Source organism: Panthera leo, chromosome A2, assembly GCF_018350215.1.
Source record: "Panthera leo isolate Ple1 chromosome A2, P.leo_Ple1_pat1.1, whole genome shotgun sequence".
NCBI lineage: Eukaryota > Metazoa > Chordata > Mammalia > Carnivora > Felidae > Panthera > Panthera leo.
In genome coordinates, this window is record NC_056680.1 from 60671384 (window position 1) to 60694635 (window position 23252).

General features: G+C 53.9%; 1 protein-coding gene across 3 annotated transcripts in view; it reads left to right on the top strand.

The window, feature by feature from the left end:
* OGDH (oxoglutarate dehydrogenase) overlaps positions 1-23252 on the top strand; it is a 65906-nt gene that overhangs the window by 22587 nt on the left and 20067 nt on the right. The window contains exons 3-5 of one of the 3 annotated variants that reach the window (XM_042913261.1): positions 3727-3918; positions 5464-5566; positions 18759-18874. In XM_042913261.1, coding sequence (XP_042769195.1) covers positions 3727-3918; positions 5464-5566; positions 18759-18874 — 411 coding nt within the window. Of the gene's footprint in view, positions 1-3726; positions 3919-5255; positions 5347-5463; positions 5567-7532; positions 7622-18758; positions 18875-23252 lie in introns of those variants that run through there. The other 2 variants (XM_042913267.1, XM_042913273.1) reach the window with 2 other exon arrangements.

Below are 23252 nucleotides of genomic sequence, written 5' to 3' on the forward strand. Positions count from 1 at the left end.
TGCCTGCTGCTCCTGAGAGAAGGGAGGGCTTCCCACAGTCATCCCCCTGGCCCCAGGCTTCCGGGACACTGCATGAGGCTGCCTTGGTGTGACCACGGGACCAGACTTTGGAGTAAAGTGCTCACCTTGTGTGTGCGTCCCGTGTGCCTTTGGGAAGAGTGTTCACGTGCAGGGAGAAGGTCATGGGAACCCTCTGGTCCTGGCAGGAGGAGAAGCTGGCGCCTTTTCGTATCCCCCTCAGGCCACCACTTCCTCCAGCGGTGGGCAGAGGACTGGGTATCCATTACTGGCCACCGGAGGCCACTCTCCAGACCCCAGACAGAAGCCAGTTCGGCTCAGCTTGTTTCTCGAGGTGTTCAGAGACCTGTGCTTTCTCCTCACTCCTTGCTGGGTCACCCGAGTGACTGCTAGAGGCACAAGTCCCTGCGCCGTGGACTGGGGCATCCACACAAGAGCACGCGATCGTTAGGGATGAGTCTGGCTCAGAGAAAAAGAGAACTTCACTGAGGTGGCCAACATGGACAGGGTTTTTCTTGACAAGAGCTTGGGGCCACCTGCCTTGATGGCACATCAGCCTCATACCTTCAGACTCAAGGAGCCTGTGGGCAGGCACAGGCATCCTTTTCTGGAAGCTTCCTCCTCAAGGAGGGGAGGGGCGCCCCTGACCAGTGCTGCAGCCTCATGGTCACCTGTCCGCGCACAGGTCTGTAAAACCTGCCATCCAGGTGTGTGCGTGTGAGGGCTGTGCTTGTCAGATAGGAAGCTCTCTCTCCAGGTGGTGGCAAAGGGCCCCAGTCTGGAACGGGCGGGCGGAGGTGAGAGAGAGAGAGAGAAAGAGGCTCCTCAGGGAACAGAAAGCACTAGAGGGACAAGACGCGCCCTCCACTTTCAGGCAGACTTTTCTGAGGTCTGACCAACATGAGTGGCAGCGCGGCAGCGGGTTTGCAGGTGTGCACGGCCTCCCGGGCTGCTGTCCTTGGGCGGGTCACGTGAGGGCAGGTGCCCAGCCTGGCCGGGTGTTGGGGGTGAGCACCAGGGGAGCGGGTGCTGGCTCCCTGCTTTCTGTAGGACTGCCACCAACCAGTTTCTTCTGACCGCCTCCAGTGCGAGCAGGGTTCGTGGCCGTACGTTTGTCCTCGGCCAGTTGAAAGTCACCTAGAGTTGTATTCTGAGCACAAAAGAAGGTCAGAGAGAGGAGGCCCAATGATGGTGATCGCCCCCTTTCTCAGGGCCCAGGCTGGACGGGCCCCCACAGCCTTTGTCTCCCAGCTGCGCCCTCGGTGTCTGCTGGAGAGGCCTTTCATTTCGTCATCTGCTTGGCGGGGGGGGGAGGGGGACGGGTGAGCAGGGCCGTGTACTTGGGGTTGCCCGCCAACCTGGGTCCCCGCTGCTCAGGGCCGCGTGCCGGTGGTTCTTGCCTGGCTGCTGCTGCCGTCTCAGGCAGGGGGCTTCTTTCAGGTCAGGGAGAGCCCTGGGCCACAGCCACTCCCCAAATGCAGGGGCTCCCTGAGACCTGGTGGCAAAGCTCCACGAGGTCAGAAGTTGGGGGGGGGGTGTCCTTGTAAGGAATCAAGTGGGTGCCAAGCAGTGGGGATGAGAGGGTGGGGAGGGCAGCCTCATCCTCCCCGAGGAGTCCACACTGAGGTGGCCTCTCTTTCCCTCCAGAGACTAAGGCAGCTGCCTTCTCTGGTGGACACGTGTCAGAAGGGCCAGCATAGTAGCGGGACGATGTTGGAAAGGGGAGGGGGGTGGCCCTGGGCCTCTGAGTCCTGGATTGCACAGGGCATCCGGCCTCAGGTTTCATGCCACAAGGTGCTTTTGTGTCGGTATTAAGGCAGGTGCCCCCAGAGAGCCACACTTCCCTCCCACCGTCAGCTGGCACACTCCAGCTTAACCAGAAAGGTAAAAACAGTTAAAGCATTTTAGAATTGTTACTGAGTTCTAAATCACATAAAGTATACAACTCCGTGTTGGACAGTCATCTCGTTTCTGGTTTGATTTTTTTTTTAATTAATTTTTTTATTTTAAGTGTGTTTCTTTTGAGAGAGAGAGTGAGAAAACCCCAAGCAGGCTCCACACTGTCAGCACAGAGCCCGATGCGGGGCTTGAACCCACGAACCCTGAGATCATTACCTGAGCCGAAGTCAAGAGTCAGACACTTAACCTACTGAGCCACCCAGGTGCCCCTAAAAACCAATTTTTCTGAATACAAAAGGAATATGTTCTTATTGTAGCATGGTTTAAACATTCTGCAAAGCTCCCTCAAAAGTGGCTGTAGGGAGAAGCCAGACTGTCCTGCAGGAGGCGGTGCTCTGGGCCAGCACAGTGAGCCGGTAACACCGGTGATGAGCTTGTGAGCGGCCACTGAGGGGCCATGGACTCAGTAGGTCTGTGCCCTGAACAGCACTGAAGAGCCCTTCTGAGAAAGCCAGAAGACGGCGAGGACCAGTGTCAGCCCGCGCCCCAACAGACCCACTCGCTGCCCACCGAGCCCCAGCCAAGCCACTCCAGAAATGGTCCTGGTAGCTCTTCCTGGGAGGACAAGCACAAAAGTCCAGCGACATTCCTCCTGTCCAGACTTTCCACGAGTCTAAATCAGAGCTTACTGACAGAAGAATCTTGGAAACTGGAGTATGTGTGGCCGACAGGAAAGACAGTGTTCTCGTGTTTCTGAATTTGCCACTTTTCAATAGTGTTCTTTTCTCTACAGGAATTTTACTGAGTTTTCATCTCCCTGACCTCTAAAATATTTACTTTAAGCCTCATACCTTTGCATGAGATGATAAATTATTCTAGTTCGTGGTATCTATGCAGATCAGAAATTGGACCATCCAAACACGGGATAAGCAAATGTAGGAGGAAGAAGTAGATGAGGTGGCTCACATGTGCCTGGAGGAAACTGCCTGCAGGTCATGTGTGAGCGTCTTTCCCCACGTGAGTTGATCTTTACAGCAGACCTGTGAGAAGTACTTGTGTCTTCCTCTCACAGATAAACCGAGCCCAGCAAGTCAGGAGGCTCACCAGGATGTCAGGGCCAACACACCAGGTCCCCTCTCTGAGCTCGCTCCCTGGGCCCTTAGCTCCAGAGTCGCCCTTCTGAATTACCAACAAGACTGTTTGTCTAGGGTCCGGTGAGGGAGCCCGGCAGGCTGCCCAGTACAAGCTCCCGGCTCCTTACAGGCCCTGGTTCCATTTTGCACCTGGGGACACGAGCATGAGCAAAGCCAGCCTGGGCCCCCAAGGCCGTGCCCAGTCTCTGGGGTTTGGAGACGCACTTAGGATGCCCCTTCCCCCTCAAATGGTCTCGTGGGGGCAGCTGTAGAGCTGCAGGCCAGGGCCAGGAGCTCTGGTCTTCGCGATAACCGGACCAGGGGCAGATGGGGTGGGAAGGCCCGTGTTCACCTGCCCGCCCCGGGCAGCCTGCCACAGAGACACTCGGCATGTCACTGGGGTGTGGCATTGCTGGGCGACGTTGGGCCTTTGGGGTTTTGATGGCAGGGCAGCCTCAAGTCCTCCGCATCTTGGGGTGGGGGTGAGGAGGGGTGTCCTGCGGGGATGCTGGGAGCAAGGCCCCATACTTCAGGCCTGGGATCAGGCCGTCCAGCGGAGGAGCACATCAGCCCCCCCAGGATGGGACTTGCCTGCCAAAAACAGAGCTCCTTTGGGCTAAAGATGAGTCCTGTGTCTAAGTGATCGGGATAACGTGAGTTCTTTGTTTGTCTTTAGTCATGGGACATTTTTTTCCGAAACACCAATGCTGGAGCGCCCCCAGGCACCGCCTACCAGAGCCCGCTCCCCCTGAGCCCAGGCTCGCTGTCCACCGTGGCCAGAGTGCAGCCCCTGGTGGAAGCCCAGCCCAACGTGGACAAGTTGGTGGAGGACCACCTGGCAGTGCAGTCGCTCATCAGAGCCTACCAGGTAGGGCGCCGGCCGAGCGGTGGCACATCTGTGACACCGGGCGCTCCGCGTGAACTGTCCTATGACTAGCACCCCCCCAACCCTGAGACACACCCTCCCTGCCCGGGGGCCTGGGGAGCACACCTGAGATGTGCCAAGATGGAAGGAGCCAGGACAGTCTGACCCTGTTTGCAGATGTGAACAGCTCCTCATTTCTTCCCATAAGTTGGCAAGAAGAGCTTGTGGGCAGGGAAAGAAGGTCATGGCTGGGGGGTGGGGCGGGGTCCTAGCCACCGGGAGGGAGCAGTGACCAGGCGGGGTGTGCCCCTTCTCAGTCGCCAGTGCCCGGATACGACAAGAGAAAACGAACCCGCAGAGACAGAAACTGAGCCCGCAGACATGTGAGGGTGGAGCAGTGTCCAGGAATGTTCCAGTTGGTGATCAGCACCACTGAAGGGAGTGTCAGGGCAAGTGGGGCTCCCCTGACATTTCTCCACCTGACGGGGAAGAGCCCAGAATTCAAACCTGAGCACCTGTTCTGAGGGTAGCCCCGAGAAGGATAGGAGAAGTCAGGCCTGGGGTGTCCCTCTGGGGGCCCCTAGACACCCGGGGTGTCCCTCCCGAGGTCCCTAAGCACCCAGGGTGTCCCTCTGGGGGTCCTTGGCACCTGGGCTTGCTGCAGTCTCCTCATCCGTGTTCTGTCTCCCAAGAGACGACACGGCTGGGGCAGGTGGTGCAGGGGAGGGTAGTGGGTCCTGGCGAGCAGACGGAGAAACTCCGAGCCAGTGGCCAGCAATGTTCTCCAGCATTGTTCAGTTGAAAGAGGCATATTGGGTGGCTTCTGACTGTCGCCTGCCTCCTGCAGCCTTAGTAATGTCACCTGGTCCCATGTCCCCCCAGCAGCCACCCCTTCACAAAGAGCTAGCACACAATCGTGGGCGAAACAGTCAAGACTTAAAACTGGGAGGGATTTTCTTCCTTCTCTTGCTCCTCGGGCAGTTGGGATCAGATGGGAAGGCCCTGTGCCTCTCGGCGGGCCCGGCTGGGTGTAGGGCAGACCCCCAGTGGCCACTGCCCCCCCCAACTCTGGGCCAGCACCTGCTCATCCCCTCTCAGGGTGCAGAGGTGCTGAACTGTGTGGCTTCACGTGGGAGTGAGCACCCAGCATGTCCCGCTCCACTTACCCAGGGGGCAGCAGGGCTCCCCAAAACTAATCTCTGAACCGCCAGGTTCATCCGTGAGCACAAGCGTGCTTCACGATGATGACTAATCTTGTTGTTTTGGGTTCAGGTTGGACCAGGTGTAACATCCCCCACAGCCCGGGTCCTGCTAACGCCTGCCTGTGTTATTGCTTCCAGGTCAGGGGTCACCACATTGCAAAGCTTGATCCTCTCGGCATTAGTTGTGTAAATTTTGATGGTGCTCCGGTAACTGTGTCTTCAAACGTGGGTGAGAATGCGTCTGTAAACGCTAATTTTAATGTAATTTTACTTTTTTTTACCCCTTCCCTCTTTTTTTTCTCCTGTCCTCTTGTGTGTGACCCCTCCCTCGCTGGCCCGCTCGTAGATACGAGGGCACCATGTAGCGCAGCTGGACCCCCTGGGAATTTTGGATGCCGACCTGGACTCCTCCGTGCCCGCTGACATTATCTCATCCACAGACAAACTTGGTGAGGGTCTGGGGGCGGCCAGCGCCGCGCCGCCGCCCGGTGTCACATCTGTGGCAGCCAGGGTGTCTTCAGGCACCAGGGAGAGACTCTGAAGTTTCCTTCGTTCTGATCACTCAATATTTAGTGCGTTTGGGACGAGTTACGTTTATCCCAGCTTTTCAGCCAGACAGTGTGAGCTCAATTGTCTGGGTCTCAAAATTGGAGAGTAAAATTTGGGGCAGAAAAGGTTTGTGGCACAGAGGAAAAGATGGCCTCGCTGGGCAGGCAGGTCAGAAGACATGCCGGAGGCCAGCTCTGCCGGCTGGGTGTCCAGATCCCGGTGCAGTGCGGCCTCCACCCCTCCAGGGACTCTTCTTGGGGCCGTGGGCACGCGCTGTGCTCCTGGGCACGAGACATGGCTGCCTGTAGCGGGCAGGTCCGTTCTGTGCGCTGGCTGTCAATCCGTAAATGCTGGTGATCACACCGAGGAAACTTTGGAAGGTGTCCCGGCGTGCAGGGAGGCGTGTGTGTGGCGCTCGGGCACTTGCTGTCACGCGTCCCCACCCTTCCTTTGCCACCGCGCAGCACAGGGCGCTGGGTTCACCCTGCAGCTGCTTCCTCCAGTTAATCTGCTCTTGGTCACTGTGCCACTAACCTGTGCTGAGACGTGACTGATCTCGAAATGGCCAGGCGTCCACAGACACACCGTGCATGCTACTAAAACTGACAATTGCCTACCTGCCTAACACTGCCCTATCGGGGGGACGGAACCCACCTCCTCGAGTAACGGTCTCCCGCACCGTAGTGTCCCGGCACCCCGTAGGCTAGGTTTCAGACCGAATCGCTGCTGTCTCCACTGGAGAAACGCTGCTGGGGGTGCAGGGCTTCCTCCCTTTCCTCGCCACCCTGCAGCACTCAGGCCCTACTCTACCAATGCTTGCCTGTCCTGAAGCCCTGGCTGGCGCCTCCACTCCTCCCCAGGGAGTCCCCTCCAGGTGTGGAAGGCAGGCGAGCCGCCCGGGGCCAGCTGGGGGCCTGGGGCCTCTCTCCCAGAGACCAGTGAGGGCCTCGGAGGCTAGTGTTCCCAGACGCGGGAGGTGGGGGCTGCCATCTCCCACCTGACACCGCATCCCGTCTGGGGGCATCCGTGCTGGCAGGGTGCTTGGTATTAAAGTGGACCTTTCCTGCTGGTTCTGGGCTCTCATTATCACTGCAGGGAGGGGGGCGCGCAGCTCTGCTCTGCCCCATGTGAGGCTGGTCAGGCCAGGACCCAGCTGCATCCTGCGGGCTCCGGCACAGGATGCTTACAGGTCCCCTGGCTGGTCTGTGCAGGGTGGGAAGCCTGTGGACTCTTCGGTGTCTGTTCACAGCACTGGCCCGGGGCAGAGGTGGGGGTCGGGGCAGGGCTTGCATCATGCTTTCCAGTTCTTTCTGGGCTGCTGTGGCCTCCCCTTAATATTCCATCTTAGAATAGTGTCCCTGGGCATTTGTGCTTGTGTGAAGTTGAGCATCAGCACGGAATAGTTGTGCTGAGTTCTTGCTTTACGTGCAAACACTGGAAATAAATCTGCAGGAATGTCAGTTTGGCACGTGCAGGTCTTCAGGAAAACAGCCCGTCCAGCCTGACCGCTGCTCATGGACCCAGACACAGGCGCTAACATGCCCATGGTCTCCTCTGGGCTACGGGCCTGGCCTCAGCACCAGCCCCCTTGGTGGGAGCGGCTGTGCACCTCCATCTCCTCATCCGTGAGGCTGTTGCAGAATTAGATAAACTCGTTAGAATGCTGCCTGGAGCTTCCTGAGCTCCGTGGGAGTATGAGCTAGTGCGGTGCTTAGCAGTCTTCTGACGTAAGTAGCTGTCAGACCTCGTGGTCACAATGAGAGCAACTGAGCGGGCAGGCAGCCTGGGGTCACACCGGAGTCAGGAGTGGTGAGGGAGCCCAGAGCCACAGCCGGAGTAGGGTGGCCTGCACGTTCCACGTGGAGGTCTTGGGGACGCACCACCCGGTCACGCGGCAGCTTCCCTGGGCCTGGGACCCTCTCGCACCTCCTCCAGGCTGACCTCTCCTTGTGGAGGTGAGCACAATTTGTCCATTCTCTTATGGGGAAACCGAGGCTGGGGAGAAGCTCGCTCCACACATGTTTGAGAGTACGTTCTGCTGAAGAATCACGTGGGAGGGGGCACAGCGCTGGGCAGGCGTGGGCCCCGGAGGCAGACAGCACGCGGTGTCCCGTGCTGAACTCGTGTGCGGTGCCGGCATGGCTCGTGTCCACTCAGAGTTGTTTTTTTATTTTAAAGAAAGTGGATTATGTGAAATAGTTTCCACGAAGCTCTTGCCCCTTGGCCAGTATTGAGAAGGGGAAATGCTGGCCTAGGGTCTGTACCCTACCGTCTCGTGCCTTCCAGCACCTGAATAAACAGATACCAGTAGCCAGGCTCATACCCGTCCCAGCAGGCTCTGTGGCCAACAGTGCTCCTGGACAGCCAGGGCTCCAGGGTTATGCCGGATGTGGCGCACACAACACCGCCAGTGTGGCAGGAACGTTGTTGAGGACATGATTATTTTAACTACGATTTTAAATTTACACTAATGTTGGTACAGTTTCTGAATGAGGCCACAGTTGGGTAGGTGATTACTGGGAACGGGGCACCTTTTCCCACCTTTTGCGGGGAGCCAGGTGTCCCAGGTGGGCCCCAGTAACGCATGTTCATCTGTGTCAAGTTGTACCGTCAACCCCACGTCTGTGGAGGAGAGTCCGGAGCGCTGACCTGAGATGCCCCGGCACACGGTCCACCTTGAACCCCAGGGGAGACCGTGGGGGGTGCAGACAGGATTGGGTTTCCTAGTGAGACCTCTTCTGCTTGGTGGGAAAGATGGATCAGGGTGTGACGGATGGAAAGGTCTAGATAGAGAGTCCTGTGGCGTCGGGGCATTGCCATCTTCGCTACGGACTGTGGACGCAGCCACGTTGCCTCGCCTGTGTGCGGTTCTGCCTTGGTGTGAGATTTAAACACAATTAAAGGGGGCCCGAGACAAAATCTGTAAAGAGCAGGGAAGAACCTCATGGCGCTGCTCCTGTTTGCCACCATTGTTCACATTTGAGTTCAGTGCAGGGCTGGGGTGGGGCGGGGGGGACGTGGCTGGAGCCCCCTCGAGCTCAGCTCCAGACCTGCACAGGAAAATTGGTGTGACACTGAAGCCTGCCCCGTGAGCGCTTTGGCTCCCTGCGCGTTTGCACAGAAGCGTTCACACTGTGAGTGTGCAGTGGAGCACTGTGAGTAAAGGCCACGTGCGCACCTTAGTTCGGAATACCTTATGCTGAAAAGTGCCGTCCGGCCTTCCTCACATCCAGACCACAGTCACAGTGGAAAGTTGGAAACGGTGAGAATCACCATGTGACACAGAGACAGGGAGTGCACAAATACGTTGGACAAACAGGGCCCATAGACTTGCTGGTGCAAAGTTGCCACAAATGTGTCAACTTCTAAAATTTGTTAGACGGATCCTGTCTGTGAAGTCCAACAACGCGAGGTATGTCTGCAGTTACAGAGCCAAGTCAGAAGTGCAAGATCACGGCAACATTGATGCTTGAGTGCATTAGTGGGGGACAGGACCTCCCTGCCCGTCCTCCTGGTCCTCCCCACCTGCTCCAGCGATGGGGCCTCCCTGCCCGTCCTCCTGGTCCTCCCCACCTGCTCCAGCAATGGGGCCTCTCTGCCCATCCTCCTGGTCCTCCTGGTCCTCCCCACCTGCTCCAGTAATGGGGCTTCCCTGCCCATCCTCCTGGTCCTCCCCACCTGCTCCAGCGATGGGGCCTCCCTGCCCATACTCCTGTTCCTCCTGGTCCTCCCCACCTGCTCCAGCAATGGGGCCTCTCTGCCCATCCTCCTGGTCCTCTTGGTCCTCCCCACCTGCTCCACCACTCCACATCCCCCAGGGCCAGTTGTGCTCCCTTGATGGCCGGGGAGAATAACTAAAATAGAGTTGATTTTTTAGTCAACTTTCCTAATTTCAGAGCAACAGAGAACAATTCACTTAATGTTTAGGGACTGCCATGTGTGGCGTGCGGAGCCACCAGACACCCGAGTGAAGAGCTGGGAATCAGGCTGGAGTCAAGCCAGGGCCACAGGGGCCGTGCCCTGCAGAGGTGTCCTGCTGGACGCCCCGGGGCACCATGGCTGAATCCCAGCCTCTCTACGTCCAGCGTGGTGTCACGTGTGGATAGCTAGGGCCCCCATGCACTTTCTGTAAATGACAACCAGAATGCCGCTGCCCCTCCACTCACCTTCAGCTGGTGTCTTTGTTCACGTTTTATTTTAAAAAGACAAAGAAGTACAGATGAAACTGAACACGTCCACATAACCAGTACAGAGTGAACAAATGTAAACATTTCAGGACATTTCGTGTGTTGCCTGTAGATTGTTAACAGATGTGGCCCCCTACATTTCCCTGTTGGGTGGGGGTGGCCGCCTGGTGTGGTCCTGTGTCTTAATTCTGAGGATAGAAGGAGAAAAATGAAGATTCTTTATTCTTGCCCAAGCCGAGTATCCGCACTTCTGTGCAGAACTCGACGATCTGTTGTCTTAAGAGCCACCGGCTCTGTGGTCTTTGCTGGGTGCTGCTGTCCCTGTGGGTGGGGAGGGGGGCTTACCACCCAGAGCAGGGGTCCTGCCTGCCCTGCCTCAGAGTTTTCACTCTCAGCCCCCAAGACGGCATCCACTGGCCTTCCTCTGCACTCCCAGGGCAGGGACCAGCTGCAGTGACCGTCAGGCCTGGGTGCCCCGCTGCCACGAACCTCCCCAGGCTCATGCCCCCTGCTGGGTGACCAGGGTCAGAAAGGTGCTCTGTGCATCCAGACGAACGTGTGGGTTTTCGCCAGTGGCCTGGAAAGCGCCAGGAACGGTACAAGCACTGAAAAGCTTGCAGCGGGAGCCATGTGTAGGCCCCCTGGGTGGTTCTCTGCAGCTGGGCTCCCCCCCAGCTCTGCCGTCTAGCCAAGGGGGGGGGACCGAGGACCTGTATGTGTCCTCTAGGACCCATCAGAGTCTGGAGGTGTAGGTCTGGTCTGTTGCCTGGTGTTCCGGATTCTGAGGACGGTATGCTAGACATTAGGCCTTCTCCTTTTCTGTTCCCAAAGCCAGCTGGGTTGGGTGGGTCTGACGTCCCAGGAGAGGCCTGTGTCAGCTGCTTCTTCCAGACAGGACGGGACGGGTCGGGAGAATGTCTTGCCGCTACTGCGGTGGCTGGCCCACATCCCTCCCTCAGGATCCCCTCACTCCTGCTCTTCCTGAGAGGTTTCCACACTTACCCCAGCAGCTCTCAGCCCCCAAGCCCCACCCTGTTCCCTTTTGGTGTCTGTCTGTGTGATGGTGTCTGTGTTCCCCGTGACCATGGTGATGGTGCAGGGTTGGGGTGTCTGGGTCCTCAACTAACTCTTGCTGTCTTTTTCCTCCTGCGCTCACCCACGCCACCTCACTCTGCCTCTCAGACCTTGCAGTTTTCAAGGAACGACTCCGAATGCTAACCGTAGGAGGTAGGAAAACAACGAGCCTCTCCCCTTTCTTGAGCAGAGGACTTCATTTCAGCAGGATGTGCAACTTTTCCCAGCATGCCATTTGGGGAAAGTTGACTGTTGATTGTCCCATCATTCGGCTGTCACCCAGCAGGGGGAGCCACTTCTGTGTCGTCTCTGTCCCTGTCCATTTTCACCTCCTGGAGTTTGTGGCCGCTGCTTCGCTGGGCTTGTCCGGTGCAGGTGGCCTGTGGCTCCTGCCGGGGCCGGCGGGGCCTGACGCCACACGATGTTGTGCATGTCGGCTCCTCCTCACCACCTTCCGTGCTGTGCCTTCCACGGGGCTCTGGATTCTTTCAGATTCTGCTTCCCGGGCATTTTGGACAAGGTCTCTCTTTGATCTTCCCGTGTGTGAAGGACACCTGAAGTACTGTAAACACGTACTTCATCGAGTAAGGAATCCTCAGTGACCTGTGCTTCTGGGCAAAGCGCCTTTGAGGAATCCAGAGTGAGGTGCTGGGGGCCATCTGCCTGTCGTCATCCCCCCCACCCCCCACCAGTGGCCAGTCTTACCCATGCCAGCTGGCGCTCAGAGGGTCTCTTTTTCCTCCATTGTCCCATAGCTGTGACTCTCATCCTGATTGCACTTGTGAGATCGCTGTAGATTCACAGCAGCTCTAAGAGTTCACAGGGGTCCCCCGTGCCAGTGTGGCCACACGTCACCTCGGGTCCTTCCTGCTGCCCTTCTCAGCCCCAACTGCTTCCCCTCCATCCCACCCCGTGGAACCCCTGGCAGCCACCACCCTGATCTCCATTTCTGTGATTCATCATTTCAGGGTGTTATGCAAATGCAGCCATAATACGTCGCATTTTGGATTTGGCATTTTTCAGTCAACGTGAATTTTCTAGGTTTGATCCAGGCCACTCTGTCACTCCAGCTTGTCCCTCCTTGCTGAGCGGCACCCCTTGCCGTGGGCTCTCACCGTTGTGTCCACTCCTTACTCATTAAGGGACCTTCACGTGGTTCCCATTCTTTGGCTCATAGAGTCTTTTGAGAGGCAAATTTTTAAATTCTGATGAGGTCTGGTTTGTCAGTTTTCCCTTTGATGGATTGTGCTTTCGTTGCCAAGCCTACGAACCTGAAGATTGTCTCCTGTGTATTTTTCTAGTGGTTTTTCTAGGTTTGCATTTTACATTTAAATCTGAAAAAAGGCTTGTCTGCGTTTACAGAGCGACTTGCTGACATTTTGGTAACGATGGTGCTAAACCTACAGCTTGGTTAAAGAGATTTTCTGTCTTTACTCCATTGCCTCCCAGTCCATGAATGTTGTATGCCTCTCCATTTATGTAGATCTTTTTTGATTTCTTTCATCAGCTTTTTGTAGTTTTCAGCTTACCAGTTCTGTATGTGTTGTGTTAGATTTATACCCAAGACTTTTTTTCTTGTTAATGTTAGTGTCTACGTATCATTACCAATATCTAGAAATAGAATTGATTTTTGCATTTATGTTGTATCCTGTGGCCTTTCTGAGCTCGCTTATTCTAGGACTTTTTTTTTTTTTTTTTTTTTGTAGAGTATTTAGGATTTTCTGTGTAGATAATCATGTCACCTGACAATAGGAACAATTATTTCTTCCTTTCCAATCCGTGTGTCTTTTATTTCCTTTTCGTGCCTAATTGCCCTAGCTAGAACTTAGAGCACTGTGTTGAGTAAGAGTGCTGAGAATGTACATATTTGCCTTGTTTCTGGTCTTAGGGGGAAAGCCTTCAGTCTTTCATCACCAAGTATAATATTAGCCACGGATTTTTTTGTAGATGCTCTTTATCAAGTTGAGGAAGTTCCTTTCTATTCCTATTTTTGCTTATTGTTATTTATGAGGAAGAGTGAAAATTTTCTGTATCTGTTGATACAATCGTATGATTTTTCTTCTTTAACCTGAGAGTATGGTAGATTACATTGATTGATTTTCAAATATTGAACCCAGCATGCATTGCTAGAACAAACTTCTCTTGGTTATAATTTTTTATACATATTCCTGCAACTGTGCATTTCTTGTATTCGTATTAATGAGGGAGATTCGTCTGTAATTTTCTTTTTCAGCTGTCTTTGTCTGCTCTTTGTGTCAGGGTAATTCTAGCCTCATAAAATGAGGTGTTTTTTTTTTTTTTTTTTTTTTCTTTTCTGTTTTCTGTTTTGGAAGAGATTGCATATATTGGCGTTCATTCTTTTTTAAACATTCGGTAGAGGGGCACCTGGGTGGCCCAGTGGGTTAAGCATCTGACTCTTGATTTCAGCTCAGGTCATGATCTCCCAGTTTGTGGAATCGAGCCCCATATCAGGCTCTGCACTGACAGCTCGGAACCTGATTGGGATTCTCTCTCCCCTCTCTCTCAAAAATAAATAAACATTTTTTAAAAGTGCTTAAACATTTTCTAGAATTCTCAAAAAAAAACCATCGGGTTTGGAGATTGCTTTTTCAGAAACTTTTTATTTATGAATTCAATATCCTTAATAGTGGTAGAGATATTGCAAATTATCTGTTTCATATCAGGTGAGTAATGCAGTTTGTATTGTTCTAGAACTGGTTCATTTCATATGAGTTGTCAAGTATACATTGTACATGTATAGAGTTGTTTGTAGTATTCCCTAAGTATCTTTTTTATTTCTGCAGGGTCTGTATTGATAGCCGCTTTTATTCCTGATATTGGTAATTTCTGTCTTTTTCTTTGTTAGTCTTATTAAAGGTTTGTCAGTGCTATTGATCTTTTCAAAGAACCAGCTTCTTGTTGCACTGATTCTTCTCTGTTGTTTGCTATTTTCAATTTCAGTTGATTTCAATTGATTTCTTTTATCTTTATTTCCTTCTGCTTTCTGTGTGGGGTTTCCCCCCTCCTTTTCTAGGTTCTTGTGGTTGGAGCTTATATTACTGACTTAAGACTTTTTCTCTCTTTAATGTGTGTGTTTACTACTATAAATTTAGCTGTCCCACAATATGTTGTATTTCTTTTTCATTCAGGTCATTGTATTGATACCCTTTAATACTTCTTCTGTGCTCTGTGGATTATTTAGGGTCATGTTGTTTCATTTCCAATAATTTGGAGACATTCCTTTTGTCTTTTTGTTACTGATTTCTAATTTGACTCATTTGTGGTTAGAGGGTGCACTCTGTTCAATTCCGCTAAACTTGTTGAGGATTTTTTATGGCCCAGGGTGTTGTCTGTCTTGAGTTCCATGGGCACTTAGAAAGAACGTGTGTCCTGCTACTGATAGGTGAAATGTCCTGTCAGTGCCCATTAGATCCTGTTGGTCGATAGTTCTTGAGTCCTTCTACATCCTTGTCTATTTACTTTTTCAATGAATTACTGAGAGAGAAGAGTTGAAGTCTCCAACTATAGTTGTGAGTTTCTGTTTCTCCTTTTGGTCCTCAGTTTTTGGTGCATATATTTTGTAGCTCCACTGTTGAGTGCATGTGCAATTAGGATTGCTGTATTTTCTAGGTGGATTGACCTATCGTTATGTCATGCTCCCTCTGTGTCTATTAACTTTCTTTGTTGTGATGTCTAATTTAGCTGGTAATAATAGAGCCACTTCTGCTGTTGCTTGGGTTTATATGATATATCTTTTTTCATCCTTTTACTTTTAATCTGCCCGTAAGATTATAGTCGAAGTGGATTTCTTAGACAAGCATATAGTTGGGTCCTGTTTTTTTGTTTGTTTGATTTTTAATCCACTCTGCCAATCTCTGTCTTCTAATTGGTGTATTTAGGTCATTTATATTTAATGTAATTATTGTTATGCTAGAGCTTAAGTCTAACTTCCTATTCTTTCTTTTCTGTTTGTCTTCTTTTTCATTTCTTGGCTCTTTTTCCTGACTTCATATGGATTTTTAAGCCTATATTTTATTTATTTATTTATTAACGTTTACTTACGTTTTTTAGTAATCTCTACACCCAATATAGAGCTCGAACTCACAACTCCGAGATCAAGAGTCACATGTTCTTCTAACTGAGCCAGCCAGGTACCCCAAGCCTACATTTTAAAATTTCACTTTTATTGGGGCGCCTGGGTGGCTCAATCGGTTAAGCGGCCGTCTTCGGCTCAGGTCATGATCTCGCGGCCGTGAGTTCAAGCCCCGCGTCGGGCTCTGTGCTGACAGCTCAGAGCCTGGAGTCTGTTTCAGATTCTGTGTCTCCCTCTCTCTCTGACCCTCCCCCGTTCATGCTCTGTCTCTCTCTGTCTCAAAAATAAATAAATGTTAAAAAAAAAAATTTTTTTTTCACTTTTATTTATATATAGTATTTTTGGTCATATTTTCATGTTTTTAGTAGTTTTTTTCTGCTTTTCTGTGGTTGTCTAGGTATGATATTATGTATATAGAACTTACCATAACCTACTGGTGTCGCCATGTTACAAGTTCAAGTGAAGTGTAGAAAGTGCACCTCCCTGTACGTCCCTTTAGCTTCCCCATTTAAAGTAAAATTGTCTTGAATACTTACTCTGCCTACATTTAGAACCACATCAGGCAGGTCAGAGGTTTGGCATCACATCAAACCAAACTTAGAAGACCCAGGAGGAGAAGGAAATCTGGTTTGTTTGCCTGTGTTTTGCCTTCCGTGTCCTAGCTTCCTCCTAGTGTTTAAGAGCCCTTTTGACATCACCTCCTTTCTTTGTAGAGCACCTCCAATAGCTATTCCTTAGGTGATAGACTCTCTTCATTCCCTGTAACTGAGGATATCTCCATTTCCCCTTCGTTCCTAAAGCGTGTTAAACCCGGCACATGGGGTTCTAGGGAGACAGCTCTTTCCTCATGCTCTGGAAAAGTGTGCGGACCCCACTCTTCCCCCTTGTTCCTGATGCAAAACCCTCAGTCATGCAAGTGGTTTTTCCCTCCAGGTGAGGTGTCCTGGACTCCTGCTACTTTTGAGACTCTTTCTTCATCTTTAATTTTGAGAAGTTTATGCCGTGTTTTGGCGTGGTCGTACTTGGGTTTCTTGTGTGAGTTCGTACTACGTCTTGAATCTTTGGGTTGAAGTCTGTGGCCATGTTTGGGGCATTTCAGCCATTATTTTCCAAGTCCCTTTTTTCAGCTTCCCTCTCCCTCCTCCCCTTCTGGGATTCGTGGGCACAACACAGTCTCTTGTTTTATGTCACGTGTCTCCGGGGCTTTCTTCGTTCATTCCCCAGTCTGCTTTCTCTCTCTCTTTCACATTACTTCATTTCTACTGTTCTGTTTTCAGGGTCCCCAATCCTGTGACCCTAATTCTGCCCCTGAGCCTATCTGCCAGCTTTAACTCAGGGCTATTGCATTTTGCAGTTTCAGAATTTCCCATCTGGTCCTTCTTGGCGTCCCCAGTCTTTGCAGAGACTTGGTTCCCCACTGTCTCTGTCACATTCTCATTGCTAACCAAAGTCGTCTGAGGACGGCTCCTGGGGAGCATCCGCCAGGTAATCCCCAGCGTCCATGCCACCGGCTGCTGGTGTCTGTTGCTTGTCTTTCTTCATTCAGTCTGCAGTGTTCTTGTTGTGACGGATTCTTTTATTGAGACCAGGACGTGTGGGTGTTACCAGACTTGGAGTCTCACTCGGAGCTCTGTGACAGCAGGGCCCGTCTGCACACTGCTGCGGCAGGGAGGGGCTGCCTCCTCACTGCCAGCTTGGGGTGCGCATCCCGGTCCCCACAGACCCTGCTGACACTAAGATGGGGAAGTGGGCTTGTGCACAACCTCCTGGAGGGAGTGAAGCCTGAGCTCCATCCTGGGCCTGAAGCCTTGGGACGGGGCCAGAGATTGGCATGCATGGCAGCCTGGCAAGGGTGTGGTCTGTGTGCTTGGGTAGAATAGAGCTGTCATTGTCAAAGCTCTCTGTCCTGCTCGGCTGCCCCTCTCCTGACCCTTTAGAGTGTCTCTGATTGGGGCTTTTTTTTGTCTGCATTTGCAGGAGTTCACAGATCTCTGGTTCTTTGCCCCACGTCTGGGGTATGGGAGCCCAGAAGCAAATCCGGGGACCTCACTGGCTGGTCAGCCTTCTTCTCCACCCTTTGACATTGTCTTACATTTTATGTAGGATGTCTGGGTTTCTAGTTGCGGTTAGTGGGAAAGAGATACGAAGATGTCTGCTCCACCTTCCTGGAAATAGGTGTCTGAGGTTCCGTTTCTCACGTGAAACAGGGCTGGCCGTGCAGAGGCTCACTGGGACAGCCCCAGAGTGTTCAGATTAGGTGATGGAGGCAAAGAGCCGTGCTGAGGCCAGGGGCACCTTATGCTAAAAGGTCATGGCAGGCTGAGGGTCTCCGGGTCAGAATGTTCCCGAGAGTAGCCACGCCTGGTGTTTTCATCAGCTAGGGAGAATGCCCCTCTCCCCGCGCCCAAATGACTTTGGCTGCCCCCCGTGACTGCCGCGCGCTGGGCTGTGAATGCCCAGAGCCTCCCTGGACCTATACGATGACCTGTCCTCATTGTTGGTAGAATAGCGGCAGGACACGGACGCATGGGGTCACCCACACCACTGCTGCCATTGCCACCCCCACGTGAAAAAGCCAGCAAAAAAGCAAAAAGTGTTTGAAAAACAGAATTTGCTTTGAAGTCTTACAAAACGTGTACAGAATTGTTAAAGACATAAAGGCTGTGGTTCCCATGGCAGCTTGAATGGGAACACCGGGGGACTCCTGGCCCATGTGCCGCCAGTGAGTCAGCTCTGGGGATGGGGCCTGGAAATATACAATTTTACAAACCTCCCAGCAGTTCAGACACACAACCGTATTTGCCGGCAACTGCCTGAGTCCTATACTGGGCTGTCGCGTCTTGTTGCCACTTGGGTAGGCAGAAACCAGGACACAGTCTGACCTTGCACAGCCAGGTGACAGAGACCGCGGCGCGCTGGCGTAGAGCTTCCCTGTCCGTCCTGGCATCTGGGATGCTGGTGTGAAGTGACCCTGCCTGCTGTGTTACCCGACAGTCTGCCAGGTCTCCTCCCCGTGACACTTACCTTGACACGAAACAAGCCTGTCATGCCTGAGAAAGAGCCCTCCCTTCACGTTTTTGTCAGTTTGAAATACACTTTCAGATACAGAGGCGCCTTGTGTGGTTGGCAACGTAGAAAATACTAGCGGTTAGTCAGCAGGTCCTTGCTGGTGTGGTACTGGGGTACCTGTGCACTTCCACTTGCAGGATGGGTGCAGATGTGCGGTTCCTAGAAAGGAGGGACACCTTCGTCCAGGGCGGCCGCGGCCTGTGCCCTCATGCCCCAGTCCCCCGGTCCCCCAGCCCCCCCAGCCCCGCCCGCCACCTCTGCACAAAAGGTCCTGGCCCTATTCTACACCAGTTCTTCAGTGTCTACCTGAATTCCTCCCTTAACTGCTTCTCTTTTGCTTTCTGATTAACTTACCCAGTGCCTTTCTAAGTCAAAATTTATGTCTTTGGGACCTTGAAGTACAGTGCTTCCTAAATTATGAGAAACTGGTTCACTGGACTAGTACACACATAATATGGACGTTTTTCCTGTTTAACTACCACACCAGTAATGTTTACAGCTGTTTGTTGCTAAAGTTTGTGTTCCTAGCTATAAGACATTACTTATTTTCATATATATCAGAGGTTTTTATGCCTTTGCTCTTCTCTTTTCTCTCCCCTGGGGAGTCCCTTCCCCTTTCCATAAACTATGGCCCCCGTGTGGCTGTGCCCCTCTCTCCTCACCATGCAGGATTCTATGGGCTGGATGAGTCTGACTTGGACAAGGTCTTCCACCTGCCCACGACCACGTTCATCGGGGGACAGGAGTCAGCGCTTCCTCTGCGGGAGATCATCCGGCGGCTGGAGGTGAGGGGGCACAGGGTGCGTGCACAGAAACCCAGTGCACCTGCTGCAAACCTGAACATACAGGGGCTTCCAGATGGGGTGGGGGCAGGCAGGGGGTGGGGGAGGGCCTCCAGATGAGGCAGTTGTTTGTCTTGTTTTCTGTTTGTTTGTTTTTTAATGTAAGGTAACGGGGAGCATTTTTGCTATTTTGTAGATAAAGATTCATGCTTTTTATTTTTACAATCAACCATAGAAGAGAAAAAGCATTTCTGTGCGTCCCAAGCTCAGTGGCTTGCTTCAGGAGTGTGAGGTCCCCCAGAGCACAAGTTCCACCTTCTGGGCCCCGTTGGGAACGAGCCCCAGGCCACCCGGCAGGTCCCCACCCCAGACAGGGTCCTTCTGTGGTTTTCTTCTTTTCCTTCTCCTTTCTGGGGCTGGGCCTCACAGCCTGCTGGGCACTGCGCGCGCGCGCACACACACACACACACACACACACACACACACACACACACACTGGGACTACACAGGGCTCTGCTGTTGGCTGCTGGTGTCCAGCCCCGCGGTCTACACAGGGTGGGGGGAGGCTCCATATGCAGACACTGCCCATTCAGACAGACTGAGAAAAAAACTACTCCGCAGTGGGCTCCCCGCGGGTTTGTGCAGCCTTCTGGGGTGCTGCCTGGCACGCACGCTCTGAATCACGGGTGGCACCTGGCGTTCCTGGAATCCCCAGCTGAAGGACACCGGGCAGCGGGTCTGCAGGCTGGGCCCTAGAACCACCACTGACACCTGCATCCACTGAGCCAGAGCCCCAGCCCTGTGACTCAGGTGTGACAATGGGGACCCAACTCCAGCCGGTGGGGTCTGATCAAAATGCTCCTTTCAGTGGTACCACATGTGGCTACGGTGGCTTAGAAAGGTCTGAGTGTCTATTGGTGACATTGTCTAACTTGTGACAAGTGGCCTATGGCATCAGCACCTCAGTTTGGTCTTCGTCACTTCTAGGCTGTGGGGTAAAATATAGAAACTTGGTGACCTGGTGCCAGCATGAGGGTGTGGACATGGGGAGGGGTGGGCATGGGGGACAGGTGAGTGTGGGAGGGAAGGGTGGGAGGGGAAGGGTAGACATCAGGGAGGGGTGGGCATGGGGGACAGGTGAGCACAGGGAAGGGAGGGGAGCGGGGGAAAGGTAGACCTCAGGGAGGGTGGGCATGGGGGAGGGATGGGCATGGCAGGGAGGGGTGGACATTGGGGCGGGGTGGGCATCAGGGAGGGGTGGGCATGGGGGACAGGTGAGCACAGGGAAGGGTGGGGAGGGGGGAAGGGTAGACCTCAGGGAGGGTGGGCATGGGGGAGGGGTGAGCATGGCAGGGAGGGGTGGACATTGGGGCGAGACAGGCATCAGGGAGGGGTGGGCATGGGGGACAGGTGAGCACGGGGAAGCGTGAGGGAAGGTGGACATCAGGGAGGGGTGGGCAGGATTGGCCAAGGCAATGGACTTTTGGTCCCTCCTCTTCCTCCATGTGCACCTTGACTGCAGTGTATAGACCCGCTCTGTGCACACGCGGCCAGCAGCCACCTGTGGCGGTTGAGCACTGGAAGTGTACAGAGGATCTGAGTAACCTTTTAGTATTAAAGACCTGACGTGTTGATACTTCACTACATGGTCTGAGGACTCATTCAGCACTATTAGAAAAATTTTAATTCCATGTGTGCTCATGTTGTGTTTCTCTGGGACATTCCTGACCAGGCACTCTCCTGGTCTAGACCCCAGAAACAGCACCCCTTGTAGACCTGTCCTCATCCAGATGAGCCTGTGCATGCTGCACCCCTGCCCGCAGGCACCTCAGCCATCTCAGAGTTGACGGTTTCTCCGGAAGGCGGGGACTGAACCAGTCGGCACAGGAGCTCATGCTGTGCATCTGCCCCTCCTTCCCTTCACAGAGATGGTCTCCAGTGGGGAGCTCAGCCCTCCTCCCCTGCCAGAGCACAGTGGAGATGTTCAGAGCCCTGTGCTTGACCTCCTCAGGCTGGAGTCCCCGGTGGCCCTGACCCCGGCGTTGGGAGGGAGCAGAGCCCCACGGCTCTCTTTCAGCCCAGGAGCCCACTCTTAAGGTGTGGGACCTTGACCATAGCGTGTCCCAACCCCAGGGTGCCCACATCCCCACCCCAGTGCTGTGCTCATGGTGGCCAGGCATTTGAGCAGACCTGCCTGCCTGCCGGTGGTGCGGACGTTCACGCACGCCTGTCCACACTAGGTTGCTGGCGCACGTGCGCTGCCAGAACCACAGGCCAGGCCTGGGGCCCCAGGGCTATACGATCTGCTTGCAGCCAGGGCCACTCGGCACCTGTTTCTAGGGAGAGAGGCTGAGAACCACCCCTCAAACTCGCTGCTGTTTCTCCTGGGGATGGAGCCAGGAATGGGAAAAACAAAACTGCGTCCAGGTCCCAGTAACCACATGTCCCAGTTAGTAGCTCAACCCACACTGACCTCACTCGTTTCTAGTTTCTGCCTGATCTTTCCTTTGATCTTCTAAGTGTTCCCTCAGGGAAATTATGCCCCACAGGTGTGAGCAGGTGTCAGGGGCACCTGTCATTGCCCTCTTCCCACCTGTGCCCAGAGCTCCCCTGCCTCCTCCTTCCCCCTCCCCTCCCCTGCCCCCTTCTTCCTTCTCCATCCCTTCTCCTCTCTCCCTGCCCCCTTCCTCCCCCTCGTCCTTCTCTCCCCTGCCCTCACCCTCTGTCCCCCTTCCTCTTTTCTCTTTGTCCCCCTCCTGTTCCCTCTAGCCCCTTCTTCCTTCCTCTCCCTCCCTCTTCCTCTCCCTGCCCCTCCCCTTCTCCCTTCCCCTTCCCTCCTCTGCTTTCCCCTCCATCTCTCCCTCTTCCCCCTCCCTCCCCCTCCTTTCCCCTTCTCCCTGCCTCTCCTTCCTCTCCCTCTTCCCCTCCCTCTTCCCTCTCCCCTTCCCCCCCTTCTTCTGTTTTCCCCTCCATCTTTCCCCCTTCCCCCTCCTCTCCCCCCTCTCTCCCTCCCCTCCTCCTTCCCCTCCCTCTTCCCTCTCCCTGTCCCCTTTCCCCCCTTCTTCTGCTTTCCTCTCCATCTCTCCCTCTTCCTCTTTCCCTCCTTCCTTCCCCTTTTCCTTCCTGTTCTCCCCTCCCCCCCTTCTTAACTCCTACCCTCCCCTCCATCTCACTCCCCCTCTCTCTGGGCCTTGAAGATCGTATTGGGACCCCAGGAAGACCTTTTTGAAGCTGAGAGAGGAGGGTTCATGTTCAGAGGCACTCTGTTTGGGCTGTGTTACATGTTCTGTGGGTCAGCCTGGCACCGTGAAGCTAGTGCTAACCGTGCAGTCAGGGAGGGCGGCCCAGCAGCCCCAGCCCCGGACTTCTTGCACCCTCTGTTATCACTGAGACACCCTCATTGACCTGGCTGATGAACTGATCCGAAGCACCAAGGCCCTCCCCAGCTCGCTTCCTCTTCATCCCCAGACAAGGTCGTCCTCCTCCTGGCTAGCATGATGGCGTGTGTAGTGCTTGGCTGTTATTTTGAGTTCAGGGCAAACCTTCCTTTGTTTCACAATCATGGAGCAGTGTGCAGAGATGCGCACTCTTCCAGATGACAGGATCAAAGGGCCTGGGGCATGTCCCTGCCCTGCCCTGTGCCAGTAGGCTCCGTATCTGTTGTAAAAACCGATGGGGCACAGACAGAACCTGGTACTGAGTGCTTGGACGGTGTGGCTGTTGGAGACGTTTTGGGGTTCATAAAATAGCCCTGTTGCCACACCAGGTGCTTTCTTCTTTAGCTCATATGTTGATTTGGGGTTTACTCTCACCCTGAACTGGTGGAGGATACAGACGGGCCTGGGCCCAGGCCCCCCACCCTGAGGCTGGGCCCTCCTGGCCTTCCTGTGTCCCCCGCCACCATTTCCTGTCCAGGGAGCCCATGCTTCCCACAGGACACACGGCCTCCCTCCCAGTGGCAACGTCTGCACCGTGGATGGGATGCGTTCACTCTGTTCAGGGCCCTTTGCTTTGCAATGTGTGCAAGCACGCTGCTGTAGGACCCGGCCTTCCCAAGAGGAGGCAGTCATTAAAAGTTGAATTTAAAACCTAAGCACCTGCAAATCTTAGGTGGCCATTGAGCTCCATCACCTACCAACAGTGTGGTCCCTTCTTTCTTTTGGCACCAGGCACAGTCTGACCTTGGGCTCAGGGAGGCTATCTTCCCAGAGTCGTCCGGTCCCCTGGCAGGTGCCTCCGTCCTCCTGCCACAAAGGGAAGCACTGTGGCCCCATGGTTATCGCTGCCCCTCCCTGCTTAGTGGGCACAGCGTGACCCCAAGGAAGCACCTTGCGGCCACACTGGCAGCGAGAGGGGGCCGTGGACCCAGGCCTGGCGCCAC